The following is a 19,528-nucleotide window of genomic DNA, read 5'->3' as shown; positions in this document are numbered from 1 at the left end:
GTGCAATACTAGACCTGAATTAAACCTGCGACGCGTTCGTTCTGCAGTTGCCTTACTGAATGGTCGTAACAGTGTTGCACCAAACAGCACATCTCATTGAGGGAAAATAGTGCTCATGTGAGATTTTTCCCTCTGTATTGAGATTTTCAGCTTTATGCTGATTTTGAATGAACGTTTGCTACATCACCATCATTTTCTATCTGAATATTTTATCTTGAAAATTGCAGACTATACAGATCAAAATACGAACAAAATCCAATGAAAAATCGGAAGAAAAATATTAATAAATTTTCCCAATAATACACGATGATTTATCAAAAGAGATTTGGCAATGTTTGAAGGACCGTACTGCGTTTTTCCTTAGCACGGCAGGATCCATCGATGTAGAGCATGGTCGGAATGAATATCCACACGAGGGAGTGGGGCTGCCCTCCCCTCTCTATAAATTTACTTCTTCGTAAGTATATTCTAGGAAATGTTCACAAATCGTCACCTTCAGGCAAAGTATCACAAGCGCCATGCGACGTTTAAAAATTTCCGCCGCCATTTTATTTTTTTACTGAAAATTGTTGGTTGAATCTGTTCGAAAATTTCACTAAATTTTAACGGCAGCACAAAGAAAATTCGGTGTAATTTTCGGACAGGTTCGTTGAACAATTTCTCTGTAAAAAAATATAATGGCGGCGGAAATTTTTAAACGTCGCATGGCGCTTGTGATACTTTGCCTGGAAGGTGACGAAATGATCCTGGTAAAAATTGGCGATAGGAGCTGCGTTTTCAAAATACCATAGGATTTCTTATAGCCGACTAATGAAGGCTATTGAAAATCATATAGCTGGCTGTAGAAAGCGGAGCAAATCATATAGCCGGGCTATACGAAGCTGTAAAAAAGTATACAGTCGGCTATAGTTCCTATCGCCGGGCTTTACACTTTATCGCCATTGGCTATAAAAGGCTATAGAAATTCGTGTGCTTTGGAAATCATCAAGTTTGATACGGAACTACCTTAATATTTACAAAACACACATTATATTTTCGTTTAAAACATATTTTTTTTCATCAATTAAAATGAGAGTAATCCATACAGAGTGTGCAAACATTTCAAAATCATGAGTTGAAAACCGCTGACTCCGCGAGATTAAATATTAGAGCTTAACACAAAGCACAAAGCGGAGCGGCGACGCACTGGCGCCTACAAACCTAACAGGGATACTTCACGCATTGGGCAAACGCGCATTGACGCCTACAAACCTAACAGGGATACTTCACGCATTTCGCAAACGTGCATTGACGCCTACAAACCTAACAGGGATACTTCACGCATTGCGCAATGCGTAAAGTATCCCTGTTAGGTTTGTAGGCGCCAATGCGCGTTCCGCGCTCTCTGCCCTCAATCGCCATCGGCTATGAAAGGCTATAAGAAATTGTATAGCCGGCTAAAAAGGCTATTGGAAATCTTACAGCCGGCTTTAGGTCTATAGTATTTTGGAACACGCATTCTACTGCCAATTTTTACCGGGGGAGACTGTAACATATTCTTCATCTTTACAATGGGCCTGTTGCAAACTTTTGCTAGAGCAAAACTAAGAGTTTTTTCTTATAGATAATGCCTCAAAAATCACGATGAGCGCATCGGCAAACTCTGAAATGCACTCATAACTTCACAATCTGCGTAAGAAATTTGCGGTTTTTTGAGCTTCCCGCTTCAAAAACGATACTACGGCACAGGTGAACATTTTGTAAGAGGAGTCGTTCCATCGTCGGCAATAATCATCATAGCCGACGCCAATCCGCCAAAACACGTTTGATGGGACGAGATAACACCTGAACTGGATTAGACCAGATAACAATCGGTGTGTTAACGTTCATATTTTCCACGCCCGAATTGATTGACCTTGAACTCTCCTTGAATTACGCGCGGAACTGCGTGCAAGCGTCGGCCATGATGAATATCGCCGACGATGGAGCGACTCCTCTAACAAAAAGTTCACCTATGCCGTAGTATCGTTTTTGAAGCGGGAAGCTTAAAAAAACGCAAATTTCTTACGCAGATTGTGAAGTTATGAGTGCATTTCAGACTTTGCCGATGCGCTCATCGTGATTTTTGAGGCATTATCTACAAGAAACAACTCTTATTTTTGCTCTAGCAAAAGTTTGCAACAGGCCCATTGTAACTTCACCTATTTCTTGGCGAAAACAGCTCAAAATATTTCTTAAACCGCTAATTTTTTCAAACATTTCCAATAGAGGCCCCCCTAACGTCCCCACTTGAAGCTATAACGTCACCTTCCGACCAAAGTATCACAAGCGCCATGCGACGTTTCAAAATTTCCACCGCCATTTTATTTTTTTACAGAGCAATTGTTGGTTGAATCTGTTTGAAAATTTCACTGAATGGACCACTGGACAAGGTACGAATGTAAGGATTCTGATACACGTTTCTTGACCAGAATTTCACGTAGAACACGATTCTTGCATCGAAAATTACCGAAATCATTTCCCATCTAAGATATTAACATTTTTATTTTACATTGGTTACGGGAAATTTGAATTGCCCGATCACACGAAACTCAACACTCTACGTTAGTCCAATCGCGTACTTCAATGGTTTCGGCAGGCTCTCAATCCAGCACTGTTCATTTCCCACTCTGCGTTGTTCAAACTATAAACAACTTGCTACAGCTGAGCAAAAGCGTCAAGATTGAGGTTGCCAGATTTTTACATCGCATAGAGTGTCGTGGTAATTTTTAGCGTGCGATTTGACTCACGTAGACTATTGAGTTTTCATGAGCGGGAGGTTTGAATTCACGCGTGAAGAAACATTAAATATATTGGTTAGGAGGTAATAACAGTAATTTTCGTCGCGCAAAACGTATTTTACGTAAAATTTTGATTAAGAAACATGTATCCGAATACTTAACTTTGTACCATGTCTAGTGGTCCATTTTATCGGCAGCACCAAAAATTTCGGTGAAATTTTCGGACAGCTTCGTTGAACAATGTCTCCGTAAAAAAATAAAATGGCGGCGAAAATTTTGAAACGTCGCATGGCGCTTGTGATAATTTGGCCGGAGGGTGACGATATAACTCCCCCGGACCCCTTTTTGGAGCTGAGATAGTTACAGAGATCCCTCTTGACGGGGTGTTTTTTGGTGCCCCCTAGGCCGCCCTTGATTAGGTGTTTCTCAGTGGCGTGGCGTGAATTGCGATGTATTGATTGTTATGTCGTTTAAACCTATGGTAAAGAATCGATTTTTAAGGTGTTTGCTGCGAACACCCTGTTTATCGATCCTTTTCCATAGGTTTAAATGGCATAACAATCGATATATCGCAATTCACGCCACGCCACTGATCCCACCCCCACCAAAAGTGCATGTGTCCTCTCATGATCTAAAATGAAACACACCGGCGTAAAAAGGTCAAAAGCTCAAAGGCTTTCACGAGAGGATACGCTGAGCCAAAGTCCACCCTCCGGTCTGAGTAAAAATGATTTTGTGTCAAATTTCATGGGTATCACGGTTTTGGAACAGGGGGTGACACGGAATTTTTCTAAAAACTGAGCCAGGCACAGCTTCATTTCCATGTAGGCGAATCGCATCCCTGCAACATAAAGTGTTTCGTTTTATTAATGTTCAGCACATTGAAATCTTATTAACAAAGTTAAGTTAATTTATTATCTCGTCGAGAAATGACGTCGAGGTTTAATTTTTACAATTTAGCGTTCTCCGATATTCATTTTAGAGGTCCTTTTCCCCTCATTTCTCGATAAAAACCCTGAAAATCGCGGTAATGACCGCCATCCATTTTGGCGAAAGTTGTCGGGCAGCGTTCCCCTCAATACGGACAGCTTTGACATAAATGCTGGACGCTTCGACCGCGTGCTCAAGTGGATCTAACCATCTTTGCCGGGTCAACTCGGCCGCGCGGCATGCAGCCAGCGTCACTACCTGCCGGTTTCCGATCTGCCCAACAAGTTGGTTGGCGCGGTTTTCTATATTCGAAGATGGTCGAACCGACCATCTTCACGGCTGCACGAGACAACCTTTTTCCCCCGTGATGTACAGCTGACGAGTGACCGATTAACGCGTGATAGTAAGACGTGGCTCGCGATGCCGCGAGGCTCGATAGAAATCCGATTTTAAGTTTTTAACAGTTTTAAGTGTTTTCAAAGTGTTTTTTAGAAATACTTTCATTGAATGTTGTAACACGGTGATACGCGATATCACGGAATATTGCGAGGAAACTCTAGACATGCATATCGGTAACTTCTGCCCAAAAAGATGTCGCCATCGATGGATTGGGAATGAGGAAAAACAACACTCGTCAAGCCATTATCAGGGTAAAAATAAATTTACTTACTCGATAGAAATCCGATTCTAAGTTTTCAACAGTTGAAAGTGTTTTCAAAGTGTTTTTTAGAGATAATTTCATTCAATGTTGTAACACGGTGATACGCGATATCACGGAATATTGCGAGGAAGCCCTAGACATGAATATCGGTAACTTCTGCCCAAAAAGATGTCGCCATCGATGGATTGGGAATGAGGAAAAACAACACTCGTCAAGCCATTATCAGGGTAAAAATAAATTTACTTACTCGATAGAAATCCGATTCTAAGTTTTCAACAGTTGAAAGTGTTTTCAAAGTGTTTTTTAGAGATAATTTCATTCAATGTTGTAACACGGTGATACGCGATATCACGGAATATTGCGAGGAAGCCCTAGACATGAATATCGGTAACTTCTGCCCAAAAAGATGTCGCCATCGATGGATTGGGAATGAGGAAAAACAACACTCGTCAAGCCATTATCAGGGTAAAAATAAATTTACTTACTCGATAGAAATCCGATTCTAAGTTTTCAACAGTTGAAAGTGTTTTCAAAGTGTTTTTTAGAGATAATTTCATTCAATGTTGTAACACGGTGATACGCGATATCACGGAATATTGCGAGGAAGCCCTAGACATGAATATCGGTAACTTCTGCCCAAAAAGATGTCGCCATCGATGGATTGGGAATAAGGAAAAACAACACTCGTCAAGCAATTATCAGGGTAAAAATAAATTTACTTTTTCAATAACATAATCTGCTCTAATCAAGGAATCAGCCATCAAACTTGAACGTTGAATTCTATTTTTTGCTGATATGTTATAATCTCAACCTATACGGGGTGTTTCCCCCTTTAACTTTTGAACGATTAGAGATAAAAAAACGAAACTTCGGGAATGTTTCTATCTCAAAAAGGACAATCTTCGGGGGGGGGGGGGGGGGGCTAAAGGCTTAAAAGCTCCTGAAGCCTACGGCTCGCTAGCAGTTCCATATTGTGTAATGCCATTTTTTTTAATATTTGATCTCTTTAGCAACGGTCATTGGACTTCAGATGGGCCAATTTTTTTATTATTTTGTCAAAAAGCTTCATAGAGACTTTTGATAATAATTTGCATGCGTAAATTAAACTCGGCTCAAAGTCCCAAGTGTAATAGTTAAAAACAAACGATGAATTGCGATTACAGAATAAAATTATTGATCGCGCGTCGGAGTGTCGCGTGTGTTGCCTATCGACTAACTGAAGGGATTTTTTACGTTGAATTTTATCGCGATAAAATCGGAATATCAGAATTGTGTGTACTTTTTATTTCAGCATTGCATATTGTCCATATTTTTTTTTACACATGTAGCTTTACTTATCTTATAATCGTTTAAAATTCACGTATTTCCCAAATGGACGTATTTCTGTCAAACGGAACTATGTGCATTAAGACATGAGCCCTGAGACCCATAAGAGTATATGCATAACAGGGCTCACGTCATAATGCACATAGTTCCGTTTGATAGAAATACGTCCAAATGATGTAAAAATATTGCCACGCATGGTAAAAAAATGCAGAGGTGGATCCAGCAATTCGGCAATACCGGGTTCCTTCCATATTAACCCATGTTAAATAATGAGCACCTGGTCCCTCAAAGAATCGATACATTTCCATAGGTTTAAACGGAGAAAAAAATATCGCCAATTTTTTGGATCCGCCGATGAAAAAATTGCACTCTCGTCTCAATGTTTTTTTACCGAAGTAGTGCTTCCGAGCGGCTTCGACGCACAATGGATCGAGTCAATAGGAGAGGTCGGACACAATTGGACGTATTTCTACCAAACAGACCTATGTGGAGGTGAGAAATATGGGGTGTGCTCTAGAAATCTGTATAAGAAACAATGTAAAAGTGGGCGTAGTTCCTTTTGAAGAATTGGAAAAGCGGGATATTGCATTCTATCAAACAGACCTATGTGCCAACTGAATGCGGAACTCATGAGCCGCGGACATGGCAAGAGAGCGTTGTGGACAGGGCTCTTGAGTTAAAGCGCCCAGACAAAGATCGCGCTCCTCGCTCTGGGGCTCGATCCATTGCCGCTGACGTCACTGGCGCTTTATTATTCTCATTCACTCCTACGCAAAGAGAACTAACGAGCACACCCCATATGTCTCACTTACACATAGGTCTGTTTGGTAGAAATACGTCCAATTTGGAAACTTTAAACGCTTATATCTCCGTTTATACAAAGTTTTGAGGTTCTGAGAGTGGTTTCATTGGTTTTCTCGTATTTGCTTCCAGAAACACCCCTTACAGTTAAAAATGTGATGAAATAAACATCAGAATTTGCAGTTCTAGTCAAAAATGTCATGTCCGACCTCTCTAATTGACTCGATCCACTGTGCGGCGTGTCGCACCAAAATTCAAATTAAGAGGTGGATTATTTTTAGCCGGTCGGCTCCTCTTTTTACCAATCTTGAAGTATTCTGAATAAATAGAGCCTGATCGGCTCTACTTAGTACCCGTTGGTTTTGCGGCAGATCAGCAAAACAACACAGGAAATGTGTCATTCAATAATAATTTTTCTAGTTTTACTAAGCTCTTCCAAATTTGTCTTGTGCAGTTTGTTTGCGAGGAAAAACGTTTCTATGGATCTTGGCGTTTCCTTGGAAATTTTAAAACCACCTAGTGCGACAAAAAAAAATCTCAATGTTTTTGTTGATACAGTAGACTCTGGAGTATTCGGCTTCGTATTATCCGGACTCTGGATTATCCGAATCGATTTTGCAACCATGTAACTACGTACGCATTCCCATAAGTGAGCGGATCCGCAAAGAAGCGGTCGCAAGGCATATTGGCGCCTGCAAGGCTGAAGGAATACTTCACGCATTGCGCCAAACTGTGAGGTCGGCGTGGAACGCATTAGCGCCTACTAGATTGCATAAATACTTCTCGCATTACGCCAAACGCAGTGCAGTCGGTTAGTTATCCTAAAACGCACATTAGCGGCTACAAGACTGTATGAATATTTCACGCATTGCGCGCTTTAATCGTTGTATTGTAATTTACCATTCACAATCACCATTGAGTCGTTTAATTTGGCGTTAACCTTTTAAATTCGTGTTGGTATGTACATGATGTATACATAATAAGAATACACTGGAAAAAAAAAGAATCCTAGATCTGCCGCCAATAAGTATTTCTTCTTAAATCAAGAATTTTTCTGGTTAATATAAGCTACTTGTTTGCTTAACCCAAGCATTATTTTTCTTGTATTAAGAAAAAGTCAGCTGAAAGCAAGAAAAAAAAATTTCTTGGCGGCAAATTTAAGAATCATCATGCTTGATCCAAGCTACTTTTTTTTCAGTGTACCGTAGTGTTGGTTGGTGGTGCTTGTGTTTACTATTATTATCCGGATTTTTTTTTCATCCGGATCGGACCCGGCACCAATTAATCCGGATAATCCAGAGTCTACTGTATGTGCTACTTAAATAATTTTCGACTTACCTACTTTCTTTTTCGCCCGATGAATTTTTCGGTTGTCACTATTTAAACTTAAACAAGTTAATTTTATAAAATTATATAAATATTATATATTATTATATTAATAACTTTATATAATTATATAAATAATTTTCATACCGATGCAGATCCTGGGCCCGTCTCCAAATGGGAGGAAGGTGAATTTGGGCCTACTCAGGCAGTTTTCAGGAGAAAATCGCTCCGGATCGAAAACAAGTGGGTTAGGGTAGTACTGAGGATCGTAGTGAATGGCAAAGACAGGGATCTTAATATCTGTGCCGCTTTCAATCACTAGTTTTGTCCCTGAAATTTGCGTTGTTTCGTTGCAAACTCGGTGAAGATTCATGACCGGAGGATATTTCCTGAGGGTCTCTGAAAGAACAAAGAAAGTTAGTAATTACACTGAAAAAAAAATCTCTGTGTATTTACTAAGGAAAGGGTAAAATTACCAAGAATTCAGGGTTCTATTTGATCCCGGTTTTTTCTCGGTAAAATTATCATACATGGAATTGGTAATTTTACCGAGAAATCTCGGTAAATTATTGAACTTTCTCGGTAATTTTACTGGACCTCGGTAAAAACGCCAATATTTTTTATCGATTGTGGTAGAATTACCGAGATAAAATGGCAAAGTTACCGGGACTTGATTACCAATAAAAGTTGTATTCTTACCTGAAAAAAAACAGTAAAAATACCGGTTATTACGTAAGCTTACCAGTCTGTCTTGGTAAAATTGCCAATAATTGGTAAAAAAAAGTGAGATGGTAAAGGTACCAACAGACCTTGGTAAAAACGCCGAGAGCTTTTTTTCAGTGTAGTTGGGCGAATAAAAACAATTGACTACGGCTTACCTTTCTCTACCTTAAGGTGATTTGATGGACGCCATATTTTGTGTCAGAACGACATGCGATATATCGCATCGATTGGTTCCGTTTTCTCAGCTAGTCGTCATTTTTCTCATATTTTGAGATCGCAATTCTGTCGCCAGGAGACTAAAGAATTCACATATAAATTTTGACGACAAAATTTAACGTATTGAAGGCGTGATTTTTTCAGAGGAGACATATTGCATTCGAGTGTAGTTTCGATATCAGTGTCGAATGCGATATTTTTCCTCTAAAAAAAACCACGCCTTTCATACGTTGAATTTAGTCGTCAAAATTGGACGTATTTCCGTCAAACGGAAGTATGTGCATTATGACGTAAGCCCTATTATGTATATATTCTTATGGGTCTCAGGGCTCGTGTCTTAATGCAAATAGTTCCGTTTGACAGAAATACGTACAATTGATATGTGAATTCTTTAGCCTCCTGGCAACAAAATTGCAATCTCAAAATTCGAGAAAAATGACGAGTAGCTGAGAAAGTGGAACCAATCGATGCGATATATTGCATGACGTTCCGACACAAAATATGGCGTCCATCGAATGACCTTAGATTGTTATTTTGCCGTGCTCAGTAAGAACGCCGTATGAGCATTCGAGAGTTGCCAAATTTCCCTCGATAAAACATGTAGTTTTGACAACATTCGTACATTTTTTTTCTTGAAATTTTCAGATATTTTTTATTGAATTGCGTACAAAATTGTCTGAAAATTTTGGAAAATAATATTCGGAATTTTCCATGTAAATTCAGTTTTTACTAGAAAAAACTTGGCAACTTCTGAAGGCTCATTGTTCTTCCTTAGCACGACAGTATTCCCTTGAGAGTGTCTTAATGGACTAAATTCAACGACAAGGGACTAGTAAACATTAGTCCGTCATTGCTGCATTTATAAGACTAGCTAAGTATTTAGTTAATTGTAAACATTGTTGTTTTCCTACGTGTGGAAATATGGCACACACACATTTTTCTTAAAATGGACTAGAAATAGTATTTTATTTTAGTTTTGAAGTATAACCAAGGTGATGTAATGATCGTTTTCATTAATTTACTTAGGACCTTTCAGCATTTCGCCATCTTCAGAGTACAGTCATTAATACATAAATATATCACAGTTATTACACTTTCGTCCTAAACTTAATAACACACATCAAGGCACATTATACCAAATATATGGTATAATGTATGGTATAATGGTTGGTATAATGTGCCTTGTTGTGTGTTATTAAGTTTAGGACGAAAGTGTAATAACTGTGATATATTTATGTATTAATGACTGTACTCTGAAGATGGCGAAATGCTGAAAGGTCCTAAGTAAATTAATGAAAACGATCATTACATCACCTTGGTTATACTTCAAAACTAAAATTAAATATGGTGTTGTTCAAATCAAATTTTATTAGAAATAGTAGCTCCTGATTTGCAAAATTCAATCAAATCCCACCCAAGTGGGCATTTAAATGTAATTGAAGGACAGTGTAGCTGCAGTCAAAAATGAAAGTGTTCCTAAAAAATTCGATATGTTATTAAAACAAAACTAATTTTTCAAAGGAACTCCGTGTAAAATCGCCACGCACCCAAAAATTCGTTCATAAAATCAATGCAAATAAAGCGTAGATGTTAAATTGTTCATGCTTTACTCAACAGTTTTTTCGGAATATCAAATGGATCTTAATGATCAAAATATTTCATGAATACATTTTCACAATAAACACAATACTTACCTTTAAGAATGCATTCAAGATAAGGCATCTCTTGCGTGCTTTGGTAGGTGAGATGAGCATTCGTTTTCTTTGCTTCCTGAATTTCTTGAACAGCTTTCAGCTGGATCTCAGGGTTCAGAGCTAACTCATACAAGCAGAAGGAGAGAGTTGTTGAGGTAGTTTCAAAACCAGCAGTAAAAAATACAAACGCTTGCGCTGTTAAAGTTTTATGATTGATTTCTGTAAATATAATCGATAATAAAATGAAAAATTTAGGTAGAATATACGGCGGAAGCGAGTAATTAGTGTGGCGAATAGTTTATTACAACGTTAAAGTGGAGGATGCTCCAAAATCTTCAAAGTTGGAAGTTTAATTTACCTGTGGAAGGCGTTCAAGCTGGATACAAATCTACACACTCATGTATAGGTAAAATTGCATACATTCTCATTTGAAGGCATTCCAAAATTGAGATATCTTCCTCCTCTAAAATCATTTTTTTATAAAATTTCGCATCGTAACTGGTTACGCATTGTTGTTACTCAGCGTTACAGGAGGTGCAAACTATTCAGCAAGGCGTCACTTGACGTCATTCTTTACTCTTCTTCATGAGGTTTGTGACAATTTTACACGCGAGAGTATCAGCAAAATTAGCAACTGAAGTTTTTCTCCCTTGCAATTACAGTAGTAATCTCTAAAATAATTGTATTCCGTGACTAAAAAACACACGCGACAGAAGAGGGCCCTTTATTTTTCAGGAAAAATTTGGTCACTGAAAGGGGAGGGGGGCTCCTTGGATTCAAGAATACGCCAGATAATATTCGTAGTGGCAAATAAATCGCCTGACCCATTAATAACTTCATAAAATGTGTAAAAATACAGATTTATGTAGAACCTAAACAGACTTAACAAGCTCAAACTGGAGCATTCATGTAAATACCATAATCAGCAATATTCTCAAAACTGGTCAAACAGCGGTATCTGGCCAAAATAAATCAGTGAGTTCGAAAACACACCAACTCGGAAATTTTTTTTTTTCAGTAAACACCTAAAACTGCGCAGCGGGTGAAGAAGTTGGTTTAAGAAAAACCTTTTTGCTGCCAAAGGACAAGTACTTAGAGACTTTGTAAAGCACCAAGTTGAAATCGGTACACCATGTTTGATGACTGAGAATTAAGCGTATAAAAATTTCCGAGTTGGTGAGTTTTCGTTCTCACCGACTTTCAGCTACTGATTTCACTTAGTCTGCCCTGAAAAATTTATATTTTTCGACGTGAATAACGCTTGAATATTTATATAACTTTTTGGTACAAGGTATACTGAACCGAAAAAAGAAAACCGCAAAATCGGATGGTCACCCGTTTTCCTTGAAATGGCCAAAAATTGGTATTTCCAATGAAATACTTCAATGTTTCCCTTTTCCCGTCTCTGTTTCGAGCACTTCCGATTGCAATTTTGAAATTTCCTTTTGCGTGCAGATGCCTCTATCCATAAGTGTTACTAAACCGTAAAAACGTGAAAATCGAAAAAATCCCGAGTTGGTGTGTTTTCGAACTCACCGATTCAAATGTGTGGTGCAAATCAGCGCAGATGAGTTTGTGTACTTACCAAACGTTTTATGACTAGCATTTAAGTCCTTTTCTTCTTTCAATTTAATTAGTAAATCCATAAAATCATTCCTCTGAATATTATGTTTCTTGCGCATCTCTATCGTGTCCCTCGTCAGGTCGAGAAAGAAGGAGTTAACCTCCTTCGGAAAACTCCGAAGCCCCAGGTAACTGTAAAAGTCCGGAAAGAACTGACGGATAACTAGCGCGATTGCGTATTTCAAGGATGGAGAGAAGAGTTTCCTGCCCATTTTCCGAAAAGGCGCGTCGTCACTGGTGAAAGACTCGAACTCTAGACCGAAAGCCGCAGTACCGATAACATCCGTTGTGTATTTCGCAGTCAAGTCTCGAATTTCAATCTCGCCACGTTTAGTCTCTTCCAGGGATTCCTGAAAGCATTTTGAAAACGGCTGAATGCGTTTCGAGATGTGACTCTCGCAATGAGCTAGTTGCAAACTTAGAGACCTATCGATGTATTCGCTCCCGATTTGTGCATAGGAAGTTTAAATTTAAATAGAGGCGGACACGGAAAAAAAGAGGTAGGGGTTAAGTCCCAACTGTTGGATAATATGGATATTTCAAATGAATTGTGGTAATACCCCAATAAATTGTGGTAATACCCCAATAAATTGTGGTAATACCCCGATAAATTGTGGTAGTATCCCGATAAATTAGATTACTAACCCAAATGTTACGGTACTACCCTTACTTGAGTTGCGATACTACCAAAATTAATTAGAAATGTCCATATCATCCAACAAATTTTAGTAGTACCACAAGTTTAGGGGATAACCCCTCACACTTTTTTTCCCGTGGACTCTCAACATTCCGTAAGCAATATCTGCAACTTTGAGGGGCTTTTTGAGCTCGAGATTTATTCCCAAGGAAAACCGGTAGCACCATCGTATTTTTTTTTTTTTTACAAATTTTACGTCATAAAAAGTACTTAGATCGTAAATCCCTGTGTCACGCAATAGCTTAATGTAGAATCAGTTTACAAGCGTCGTTTGTTGTATGGACAATACAGGAACAATATGTGGAATTTTACCAAATAGAGGAGAAAATTTCCAGCCGCAATTTAATTTTTTTTTTTTTTTTTTTTTTTTTTTTGTGATCATTTAAATGCACAGAGACTGCGGAAAAAACTCCATCCTGGAGGGGGCTGCTTGTCCTCCAGAGAGGGATTTTTTCACAGCCTCTTTGCATCCAAAAGATGAAAAAATAGAATAAAATCATAGCTGGCCATTTATTCCTACATTTTACCTAAAATGTCTCCACTATGGAAATAATTTCTGTGAACTTCACGCGGAGTGCCCGCCAGGGTTGGATTTTTCCACAGCCTCTCTACACCCAAAATATGGCAAAAAACAATAAAATTATGGCTGGAAATTTATTCCTATTTTCTACCTATAATATCCGAACCAAGAAAAAAGTTTCTGTGAACTTCACGCGGAGACAAAATATTTTTTAATCATTCATAAATTGGTTGAGTTCTCTCCACCAAATTGTATCTACATGCTAGATAAAATATTACAGTTCTCAGTGCTTACCAAAACGTGTCTATTTAGAGCTTCTCCGCATTTGACGACTAAGTCGGTCATTAAACGGAGTTTTCCGGTGCTGAAAACCGGAGATAACTTCTGCCGAAGGTAGCGCCACCGGTCACCGGTTAAAGTGACCAAGTTAGCTGTGATTGGCTCTCTGCGTTCGTCAAATTTATGTCCTCGATCAACAAATTTTTGAAATTGTTTCACCAGAATATCCCCAATCACCTCTGGGCTTCTTACAAGCAGGGCCGGTTTCCTTATCATCCAAATTCCCACGAAGGGCTCGTTGGGGTAGTTGCTATAACATGATTCAAATCATCAGGCGCGTATTATTTGGATATTTTCTGAGGTGATGGAGAAAAACAAACTTTACAATAGAAATCCATTCTCTACCACAAATTAGGCTTTTCAGCGAGGATTCTGAAGAGTTTGTCTATATATAAAATGGTGTGTAACATTAAACTTTATCTTTCTTTTGACTCAAAGTAACTCACAGATGAATGGATCCAAATACCAAGACTTAAACCTAGTTTTAAAATGTAGATAGCCCATATACCTATATTATATTATATCTACGCTGAAACTACAAAATGGCATGTCGTCACCTTCCGGCCAAAAAGTCGCAAGCACTATGCAACAATTCAAAATTTCTGCCGTCATTTTATTTTTTTACAAAGAAATTTTTCAACGTTTCAGAGCAGATGTCGATTTCATTTGTCAGAAAACCTCCCCTACCGCACATACGCAGTACGCACACACAAAAGAGAACAATGAATAAGACTCACTTGTATATGTTTTGAAATAGTTGTCCGGAAGTCATCTGGAAGGTGATTAGTGGTTTAATGATGCCAAAAAATGGGAGAGGTTTGGGATGAACCACGCCATGGCGTCTCCAGTAGTCGAAAGTTGAGGTCACATAAGCGTAAATTGCTAAGCATATTCCCATGCACAGCAAAATTAAGTCAACCATTTCTCGATCTGTCAACATATCATGTAACATAAACTAACCTGCAGAATCGTTGCGATTTTACTTTCAAACGGAGTTCGAGTATCTCTGGCAGCTTCCAGTGATCTAAGATGCAGTTTTGCTTTATGTCGATCGGAGGATTTTGATTCAACTTTCCGTTCAATTTAACTAAGTAGCACCGCCAATTGAATGAAACGTTAAACGAAACGTTGAATACGAAGTTGCATTCAAGTTGTTGTTCAATTTTAAATCAAATAGTTACGTTTACGAGTCTTACACTCCAACTTTTCTCTCGACAAAAGCGAACAGTGATGGAATGAAAAATTGAGTTGTCAAAATTGAACCGAAAAAAACATAACAGCTGTCCGTAACAAAATACTTCGACAGATATTTTGGCATGACAAAAGTGTTAATGTCCTAAAATAAGGAGGAAGCGCCTTGATACAACGCTGAAAGTGTGGTTTAAATGATCATCATGGGCTAACATCTTGAACAAGTTTCACCTTACATAATTTTTTGTCACCTTCACCTGAAAACTTTGAGAGTAGCTTTATCTGGCCAAAAATTATCTTTTTGCCGCTATCTGAAGACATTAGCACTTGCTGATTTCATTAATTAATCGATACTGAGAAGTCGGTCAACATTTTTGATGAGAGTGTACACTGCGTGTACTTGAACCCTTCAAATTCTCTTTTCAAAAGTTGATAACATAAAATACTCTTGATAAAACCACCATGCTTTGGCAGTTCACTTCACCTTAGAATACTTATCGTGCAGTTTTACTTTCACCGTATCCTCCAAAAACACTTCGTCCTGTTGATAGATTTGAATATTTTTACTCAAAAAAGAGGAAAAATTGAAAATAAAGTTTGTGAAATAATTAAAAGTTCCGGAAAATCGAAACTTCTTTATTGCAGCCGAAGCACATCCATACATTTGATACTTAATAAGGAGGAATTCAATCTTAATGCATTATGAGTTCATCATATTGAACATATTGTAAATTTAGCAACATGGCCGGATTTTATGACAGTGTTTCGTTTTCATTAGTTTCATTTACTACTAGCGGTTTACCCGGGACACAATCCCATCAGTAAATACGTAATTCAGCCCATATTTAAAGTACTTACAAATATTAATAATAATTCGGTATATTTAATGATGGGAAAGTTAATAGGAAGCAGAAAAGTCTCCACTATCCTTAGATAATTGCAGGCTCGCGTTGTGTACTGGTTGAATATTTTGTCCACCACACCTGACGCAGAAAAATCACAACGATTAAAGCGCGCAAGTTGCTGTGCGCGCAATGTGTGAAGTATTCTAACAGTCTTGTAGGCGTTAATATGCATTTCAAGCCAACTGGCGGACTGCACTGCGTTTGGCGCAATGCGAGAAGTATTCATCCAGTCTTGTAGGCGCTAATATGCTTTTCAGGTCGATCGTAATTTGTTCGGCAAGATTTTTCGGACTTGCGTTAAAGTTATCGCGGCATCGAATACTGGGGCTTATACGGCCCATGTTGCGTTTCGACGCTGTGTGAGCATTCCAACGTTGCCTCGTTTCTCCCGATAAAATAATCTCCCCGGGAAATGTTAGGGAAGTTCCTATGTTCGCTTCTTTATATTGAATGGACCATTAAACAAGGTATACAAAGTTAGGCACTCTGATACATGATTCCCCGCCAGAATTGCACATAGATTACGATTCGTGCAGTGAAAACGGCTGTAATCAACTCATATAGCTTAAATATTAACGTTTTTATTGTACGTTGGTCACGGGAAATTTGAATTTTTCGGTCACAAGAAAAACAATAACCCACGCGAGTTAAATTGTGCACTGCAACAGCTTTAGCAAACTGAACAATCGAGTATTGTTTCTTTCCCACTCTGTGTTGTTCAAAGTATGCACAGCTTGCTGTAGCTGAGCCAAAGCGTCAAGATTGAGGTTGCCATACTTTCGTATTGCTGAGACTGTCATAGTTTAGCGTGCAATTTAATACCCTAGTAAATAATTAATGTTCCATGAGCAGAAAGTTTGAATTTATAAATAACAAACAATACTAAACAAATACTAATTTTAACAATAATAAACGTTGTTACCACGGCTAGAACTTCTTTGTCTATTGGTATTTTCCTTTCAACACACGCGTTCTACTCCCAAGTGTATCTGCTGCTTTAAACTTATACTACCCGCGGTGTGCACAATATACGACCATAGTGTACACCGCGAGCCTGCCTGCAATCTTAGCATCGAAGGATTGTGGAAATGTTCCTGGTAAATTTTTGCCTGCTTTTCTTTAGGATGGAAAGAGGATCTTTAGGATCTTTTCATTTAAAGAAAAAATGAAAATTCGATATCTGAGTATGGTTCTGAGTTAAAGCAGGAAAGTTTTTTGCAATTTTTTAACAATGGACCATCAGACAAGGTACGAATTTAAGCAATCTGATACATGGTCCTTAAGTAGAATTTCACGTAGAACACGATTAACGCAACGAATATTACTGAAACTAACTCCTAACGAAGATTTCAACGTTTTTATTTCACATTGGTTACGAGGAATGTGAACTGCCCGCTCACAGGAAACTCAAAGCTCTACGTGAGTCAAATCGCGGTCTATAACGGTTTCAGCAAGCTTCTCAGTCGAGCAATACTCATTTCCCACCATGTGTTTTTCAAACTATAAGTAATTTGCTATAGCTGAGCCAAAGCGTCAAGATGAGGTTGCCAGATTTTCTTATCTCAGAGACGTTCATGATAACGTTTCAAAATGCTGAAATTCATACCTTGACTAGTGGTCCATTCGATATCTGAGTAACGGAAGTTTGTTCACCTTGCAGGAGTCAATCTAACCAACGGGATGATAGCTGCCAACTCGTTTGTTTTTTCTTGTTGTGGGATTTGAGACCATTCCGTTGACACTCACTTATTGTCTACTCGAAAAACTCTTAATCCTGGTTTACTTGATAACGTGAGGATTGAAATGGGGAATATTGAACGAGCGTATGGTGCATTTGTTTATGATGCGATACAAAATTTGAACTACACATACATGATACTATCAGGTATGTTTCCTCATTTTACGAATTCACTGTACGTGCGAGGGGTAATTTTTTAACGAGCTTCGCTGATTTGCACCAGCTAAGGTTGCCCCACGTTGCAGCTCGAGTGAAATATCAAAGATTTTTCTCATAGATTCTGCGAGACACGCATTTTCTCTGAGTTGGAAAATAATTATTTGCTGATAATCTTCCCATACAAATTTTTAGTAGAAACCACTGTTGTAAAAGCCGCAAAACACTCGAAAAAGGCGCGCGCAACGATAGACACTAGGAACAAAATGGGCGCGCCGTAGCGCAACGCGCGCGCGTCCTCTGCACTGCCTAAGCGACATGCCGCACGCACGCATTCAAGCTTACGCGGGCCCGAGAGTTCCCGTCCGTTGTAATGTATCTTTATGAATTTACCTGGATACACTTCAACATTAAAAACAGTTAAAATGTATAAGTATATCGGAGAGACAAATTTGCTTAGTAAAATATATTGGCTATAGTAGGAAAATCAATTTCAACAAACTAAACAATCCAAAGTTAATCAACTAAATAAAATAATCGACAGTTTATACTTAAAGGCTTAGAGTCTTAAAATATTTATCAGGCTATTTTATTCTTTTTGTATGGTTGTATTGACTTCGGCTATTACTTGTAATAAAATGATGAAGCTCTTGTTCGTATCAGGGGTTGGAAATTCATGTACTTACTGATTCCTTTGTAAAACTTCGCGTGAAGCAAGATGGTTTCACTGGTATTCTATGAAACAAACTCCAAAACTGAAAAAAAAAAAAAAACTCTCTAACTTAAGGCCGTATTGAAGGGGATGTCCTCGCTTTTCTGAGAGTCCACATTCGTATCAAGCAAAACTTTATATGCAAAGATAAGGAGCAAATCGACGGCGTAAGTTTGCAATCACATATCTCGTTTCCGGTGTCTGAAAACCTCCGTATCTATGTTATTTTTTAAAAGGATAACAAACTGACACCATGCCTTGAAATTTATGCAGAATTTTCTTCGCACAGAGAAGAATAATCATGGCAGTTTTAAAGAATTGCCGTTGAGTATAGTTATCTGCTTAAAAAATAAACTAGATATGGCAAGAAGTCTGCGACGTCGCTTTGCACCGTCAAAATGAATCAGCAGGATTGCCGTGTTTTCAGTTTAGAAACCCCAAGGAAAGTGGCTATCATGTCAATGTATTATTTTCTCTTTGCATGAAGAGTTTGACTTAATTGAGCAGACCTCAAGAAGTTTCGCAGCTTTAACGAGAGTACCTACAGCAACTAGTGATGCGCTCCGTAATTTATGCAGCCACGTATGGGACGTATGTAAGTAACAGTTTGGTTCTCTTGGTATTATTTGATGAGAAATTTTCATCGGACACTATAAATGAGAGCCTTATTTCACAACATGAAACACAATGTAGGGTTGCCTTATCCGCCTGTCCGCCAGAACGTACAATTTAACTGATGTCCAGTGTCACATTTGAAGAGAATGATTTTTTATTATTTCTTACAAGTAAGAGCCAAAGTCAATAAAACCATACAAAAAGAATAAAATAGCCTGATAAATATTTTAAGACTCTAAGAGGGAAATGAAAGAAAGAATTCCTTTTGAATCGTAAGTCACATAAAAGTAAAATAAACCATTTCGCAATGCTCAAATGACAGCATAAATATTACCAGATCTCTGTTTTTATTTTCTAACTGAGTTTCTGTGTGGTGATCTGAAATTAAATGAATTATGAAATGAAAGATAGATATTAGATAAAATACTTACCACGTACCACTTATGAAGTTTTGGGATGAATTTGTGCGTAGTGATCTTTAAAAGTGCGAAGAAATAAAATTTCAAGCACTACAGCACTTGATACACTTATTGCACTGCGCATGGAACTAACTACAGTCTTGGCAAAGTGGCAATTGAATTATCGTTCAGTGCACC

The 19,528-nt window shown here is 38.3% G+C and overlaps 1 protein-coding gene across 4 annotated transcripts; it reads right to left on the bottom strand.

Annotated features, from left to right (window-relative positions):
* Positions 1–571: 571 nt before the first annotated feature.
* LOC109030938 (cytochrome P450 6k1) lies at positions 572–19,528 on the bottom strand. Of its 4 annotated transcripts, none has more exons than XM_072303882.1 (8): positions 19,364–19,528; positions 18,292–18,360; positions 14,353–14,545; positions 13,571–13,865; positions 12,022–12,409; positions 10,437–10,655; positions 7,951–8,202; positions 572–3,600 (listed from the first exon to the last, which is right to left on the bottom strand). In XM_072303882.1, exons 3-8 carry the CDS (start codon positions 14,535–14,537, stop codon positions 3,428–3,430), a joined length of 1,512 nt encoding a protein of 503 aa, XP_072159983.1. In that variant the 5' UTR covers positions 14,538–14,545; positions 18,292–18,360; positions 19,364–19,528; the 3' UTR covers positions 572–3,427. The 4 variants fall into 4 exon arrangements, with proteins under 4 accessions (XP_072159983.1, XP_072159984.1, XP_018897722.2 ...); XM_072303883.1 differs by lacking the exon at positions 18,292–18,360 and adding an exon at positions 15,665–15,789; XM_019042177.2 differs by lacking the exon at positions 18,292–18,360 and having other exon boundaries at positions 19,364–19,527.

This window comes from Bemisia tabaci, chromosome 9, assembly GCF_918797505.1.
Source record: "Bemisia tabaci chromosome 9, PGI_BMITA_v3".
NCBI classification, from domain to species: domain Eukaryota; kingdom Metazoa; phylum Arthropoda; class Insecta; order Hemiptera; family Aleyrodidae; genus Bemisia; species Bemisia tabaci.
The sequence above is the reverse complement of the archived record's forward strand: the minus strand, read 5'-3'. Positions and strand labels throughout refer to the sequence as shown.

What these genes read in the sequence shown, in the direction of transcription:
- LOC109030938 (XM_072303882.1), bottom strand. Translation starts at nt 14,537, where the DNA reads ATGGTTGACTTAATTTTGCTGTGCATGGGAATATGCTTAGCAATTTAC. An exon ending in TGCTAGTCATAAAACGTTTG is followed by an intron (nt 10,656 to 12,021) that starts GTAAGTACACAA and finishes TTATATTTACAG; the next exon opens with AAATCAATCATAAAACTTTA. An exon ending in TCTTGAATGCATTCTTAAAG is followed by an intron (nt 8,203 to 10,436) that starts GTAAGTATTGTG and finishes TTGTTCTTTCAG; the next exon opens with AGACCCTCAGGAAATATCCT.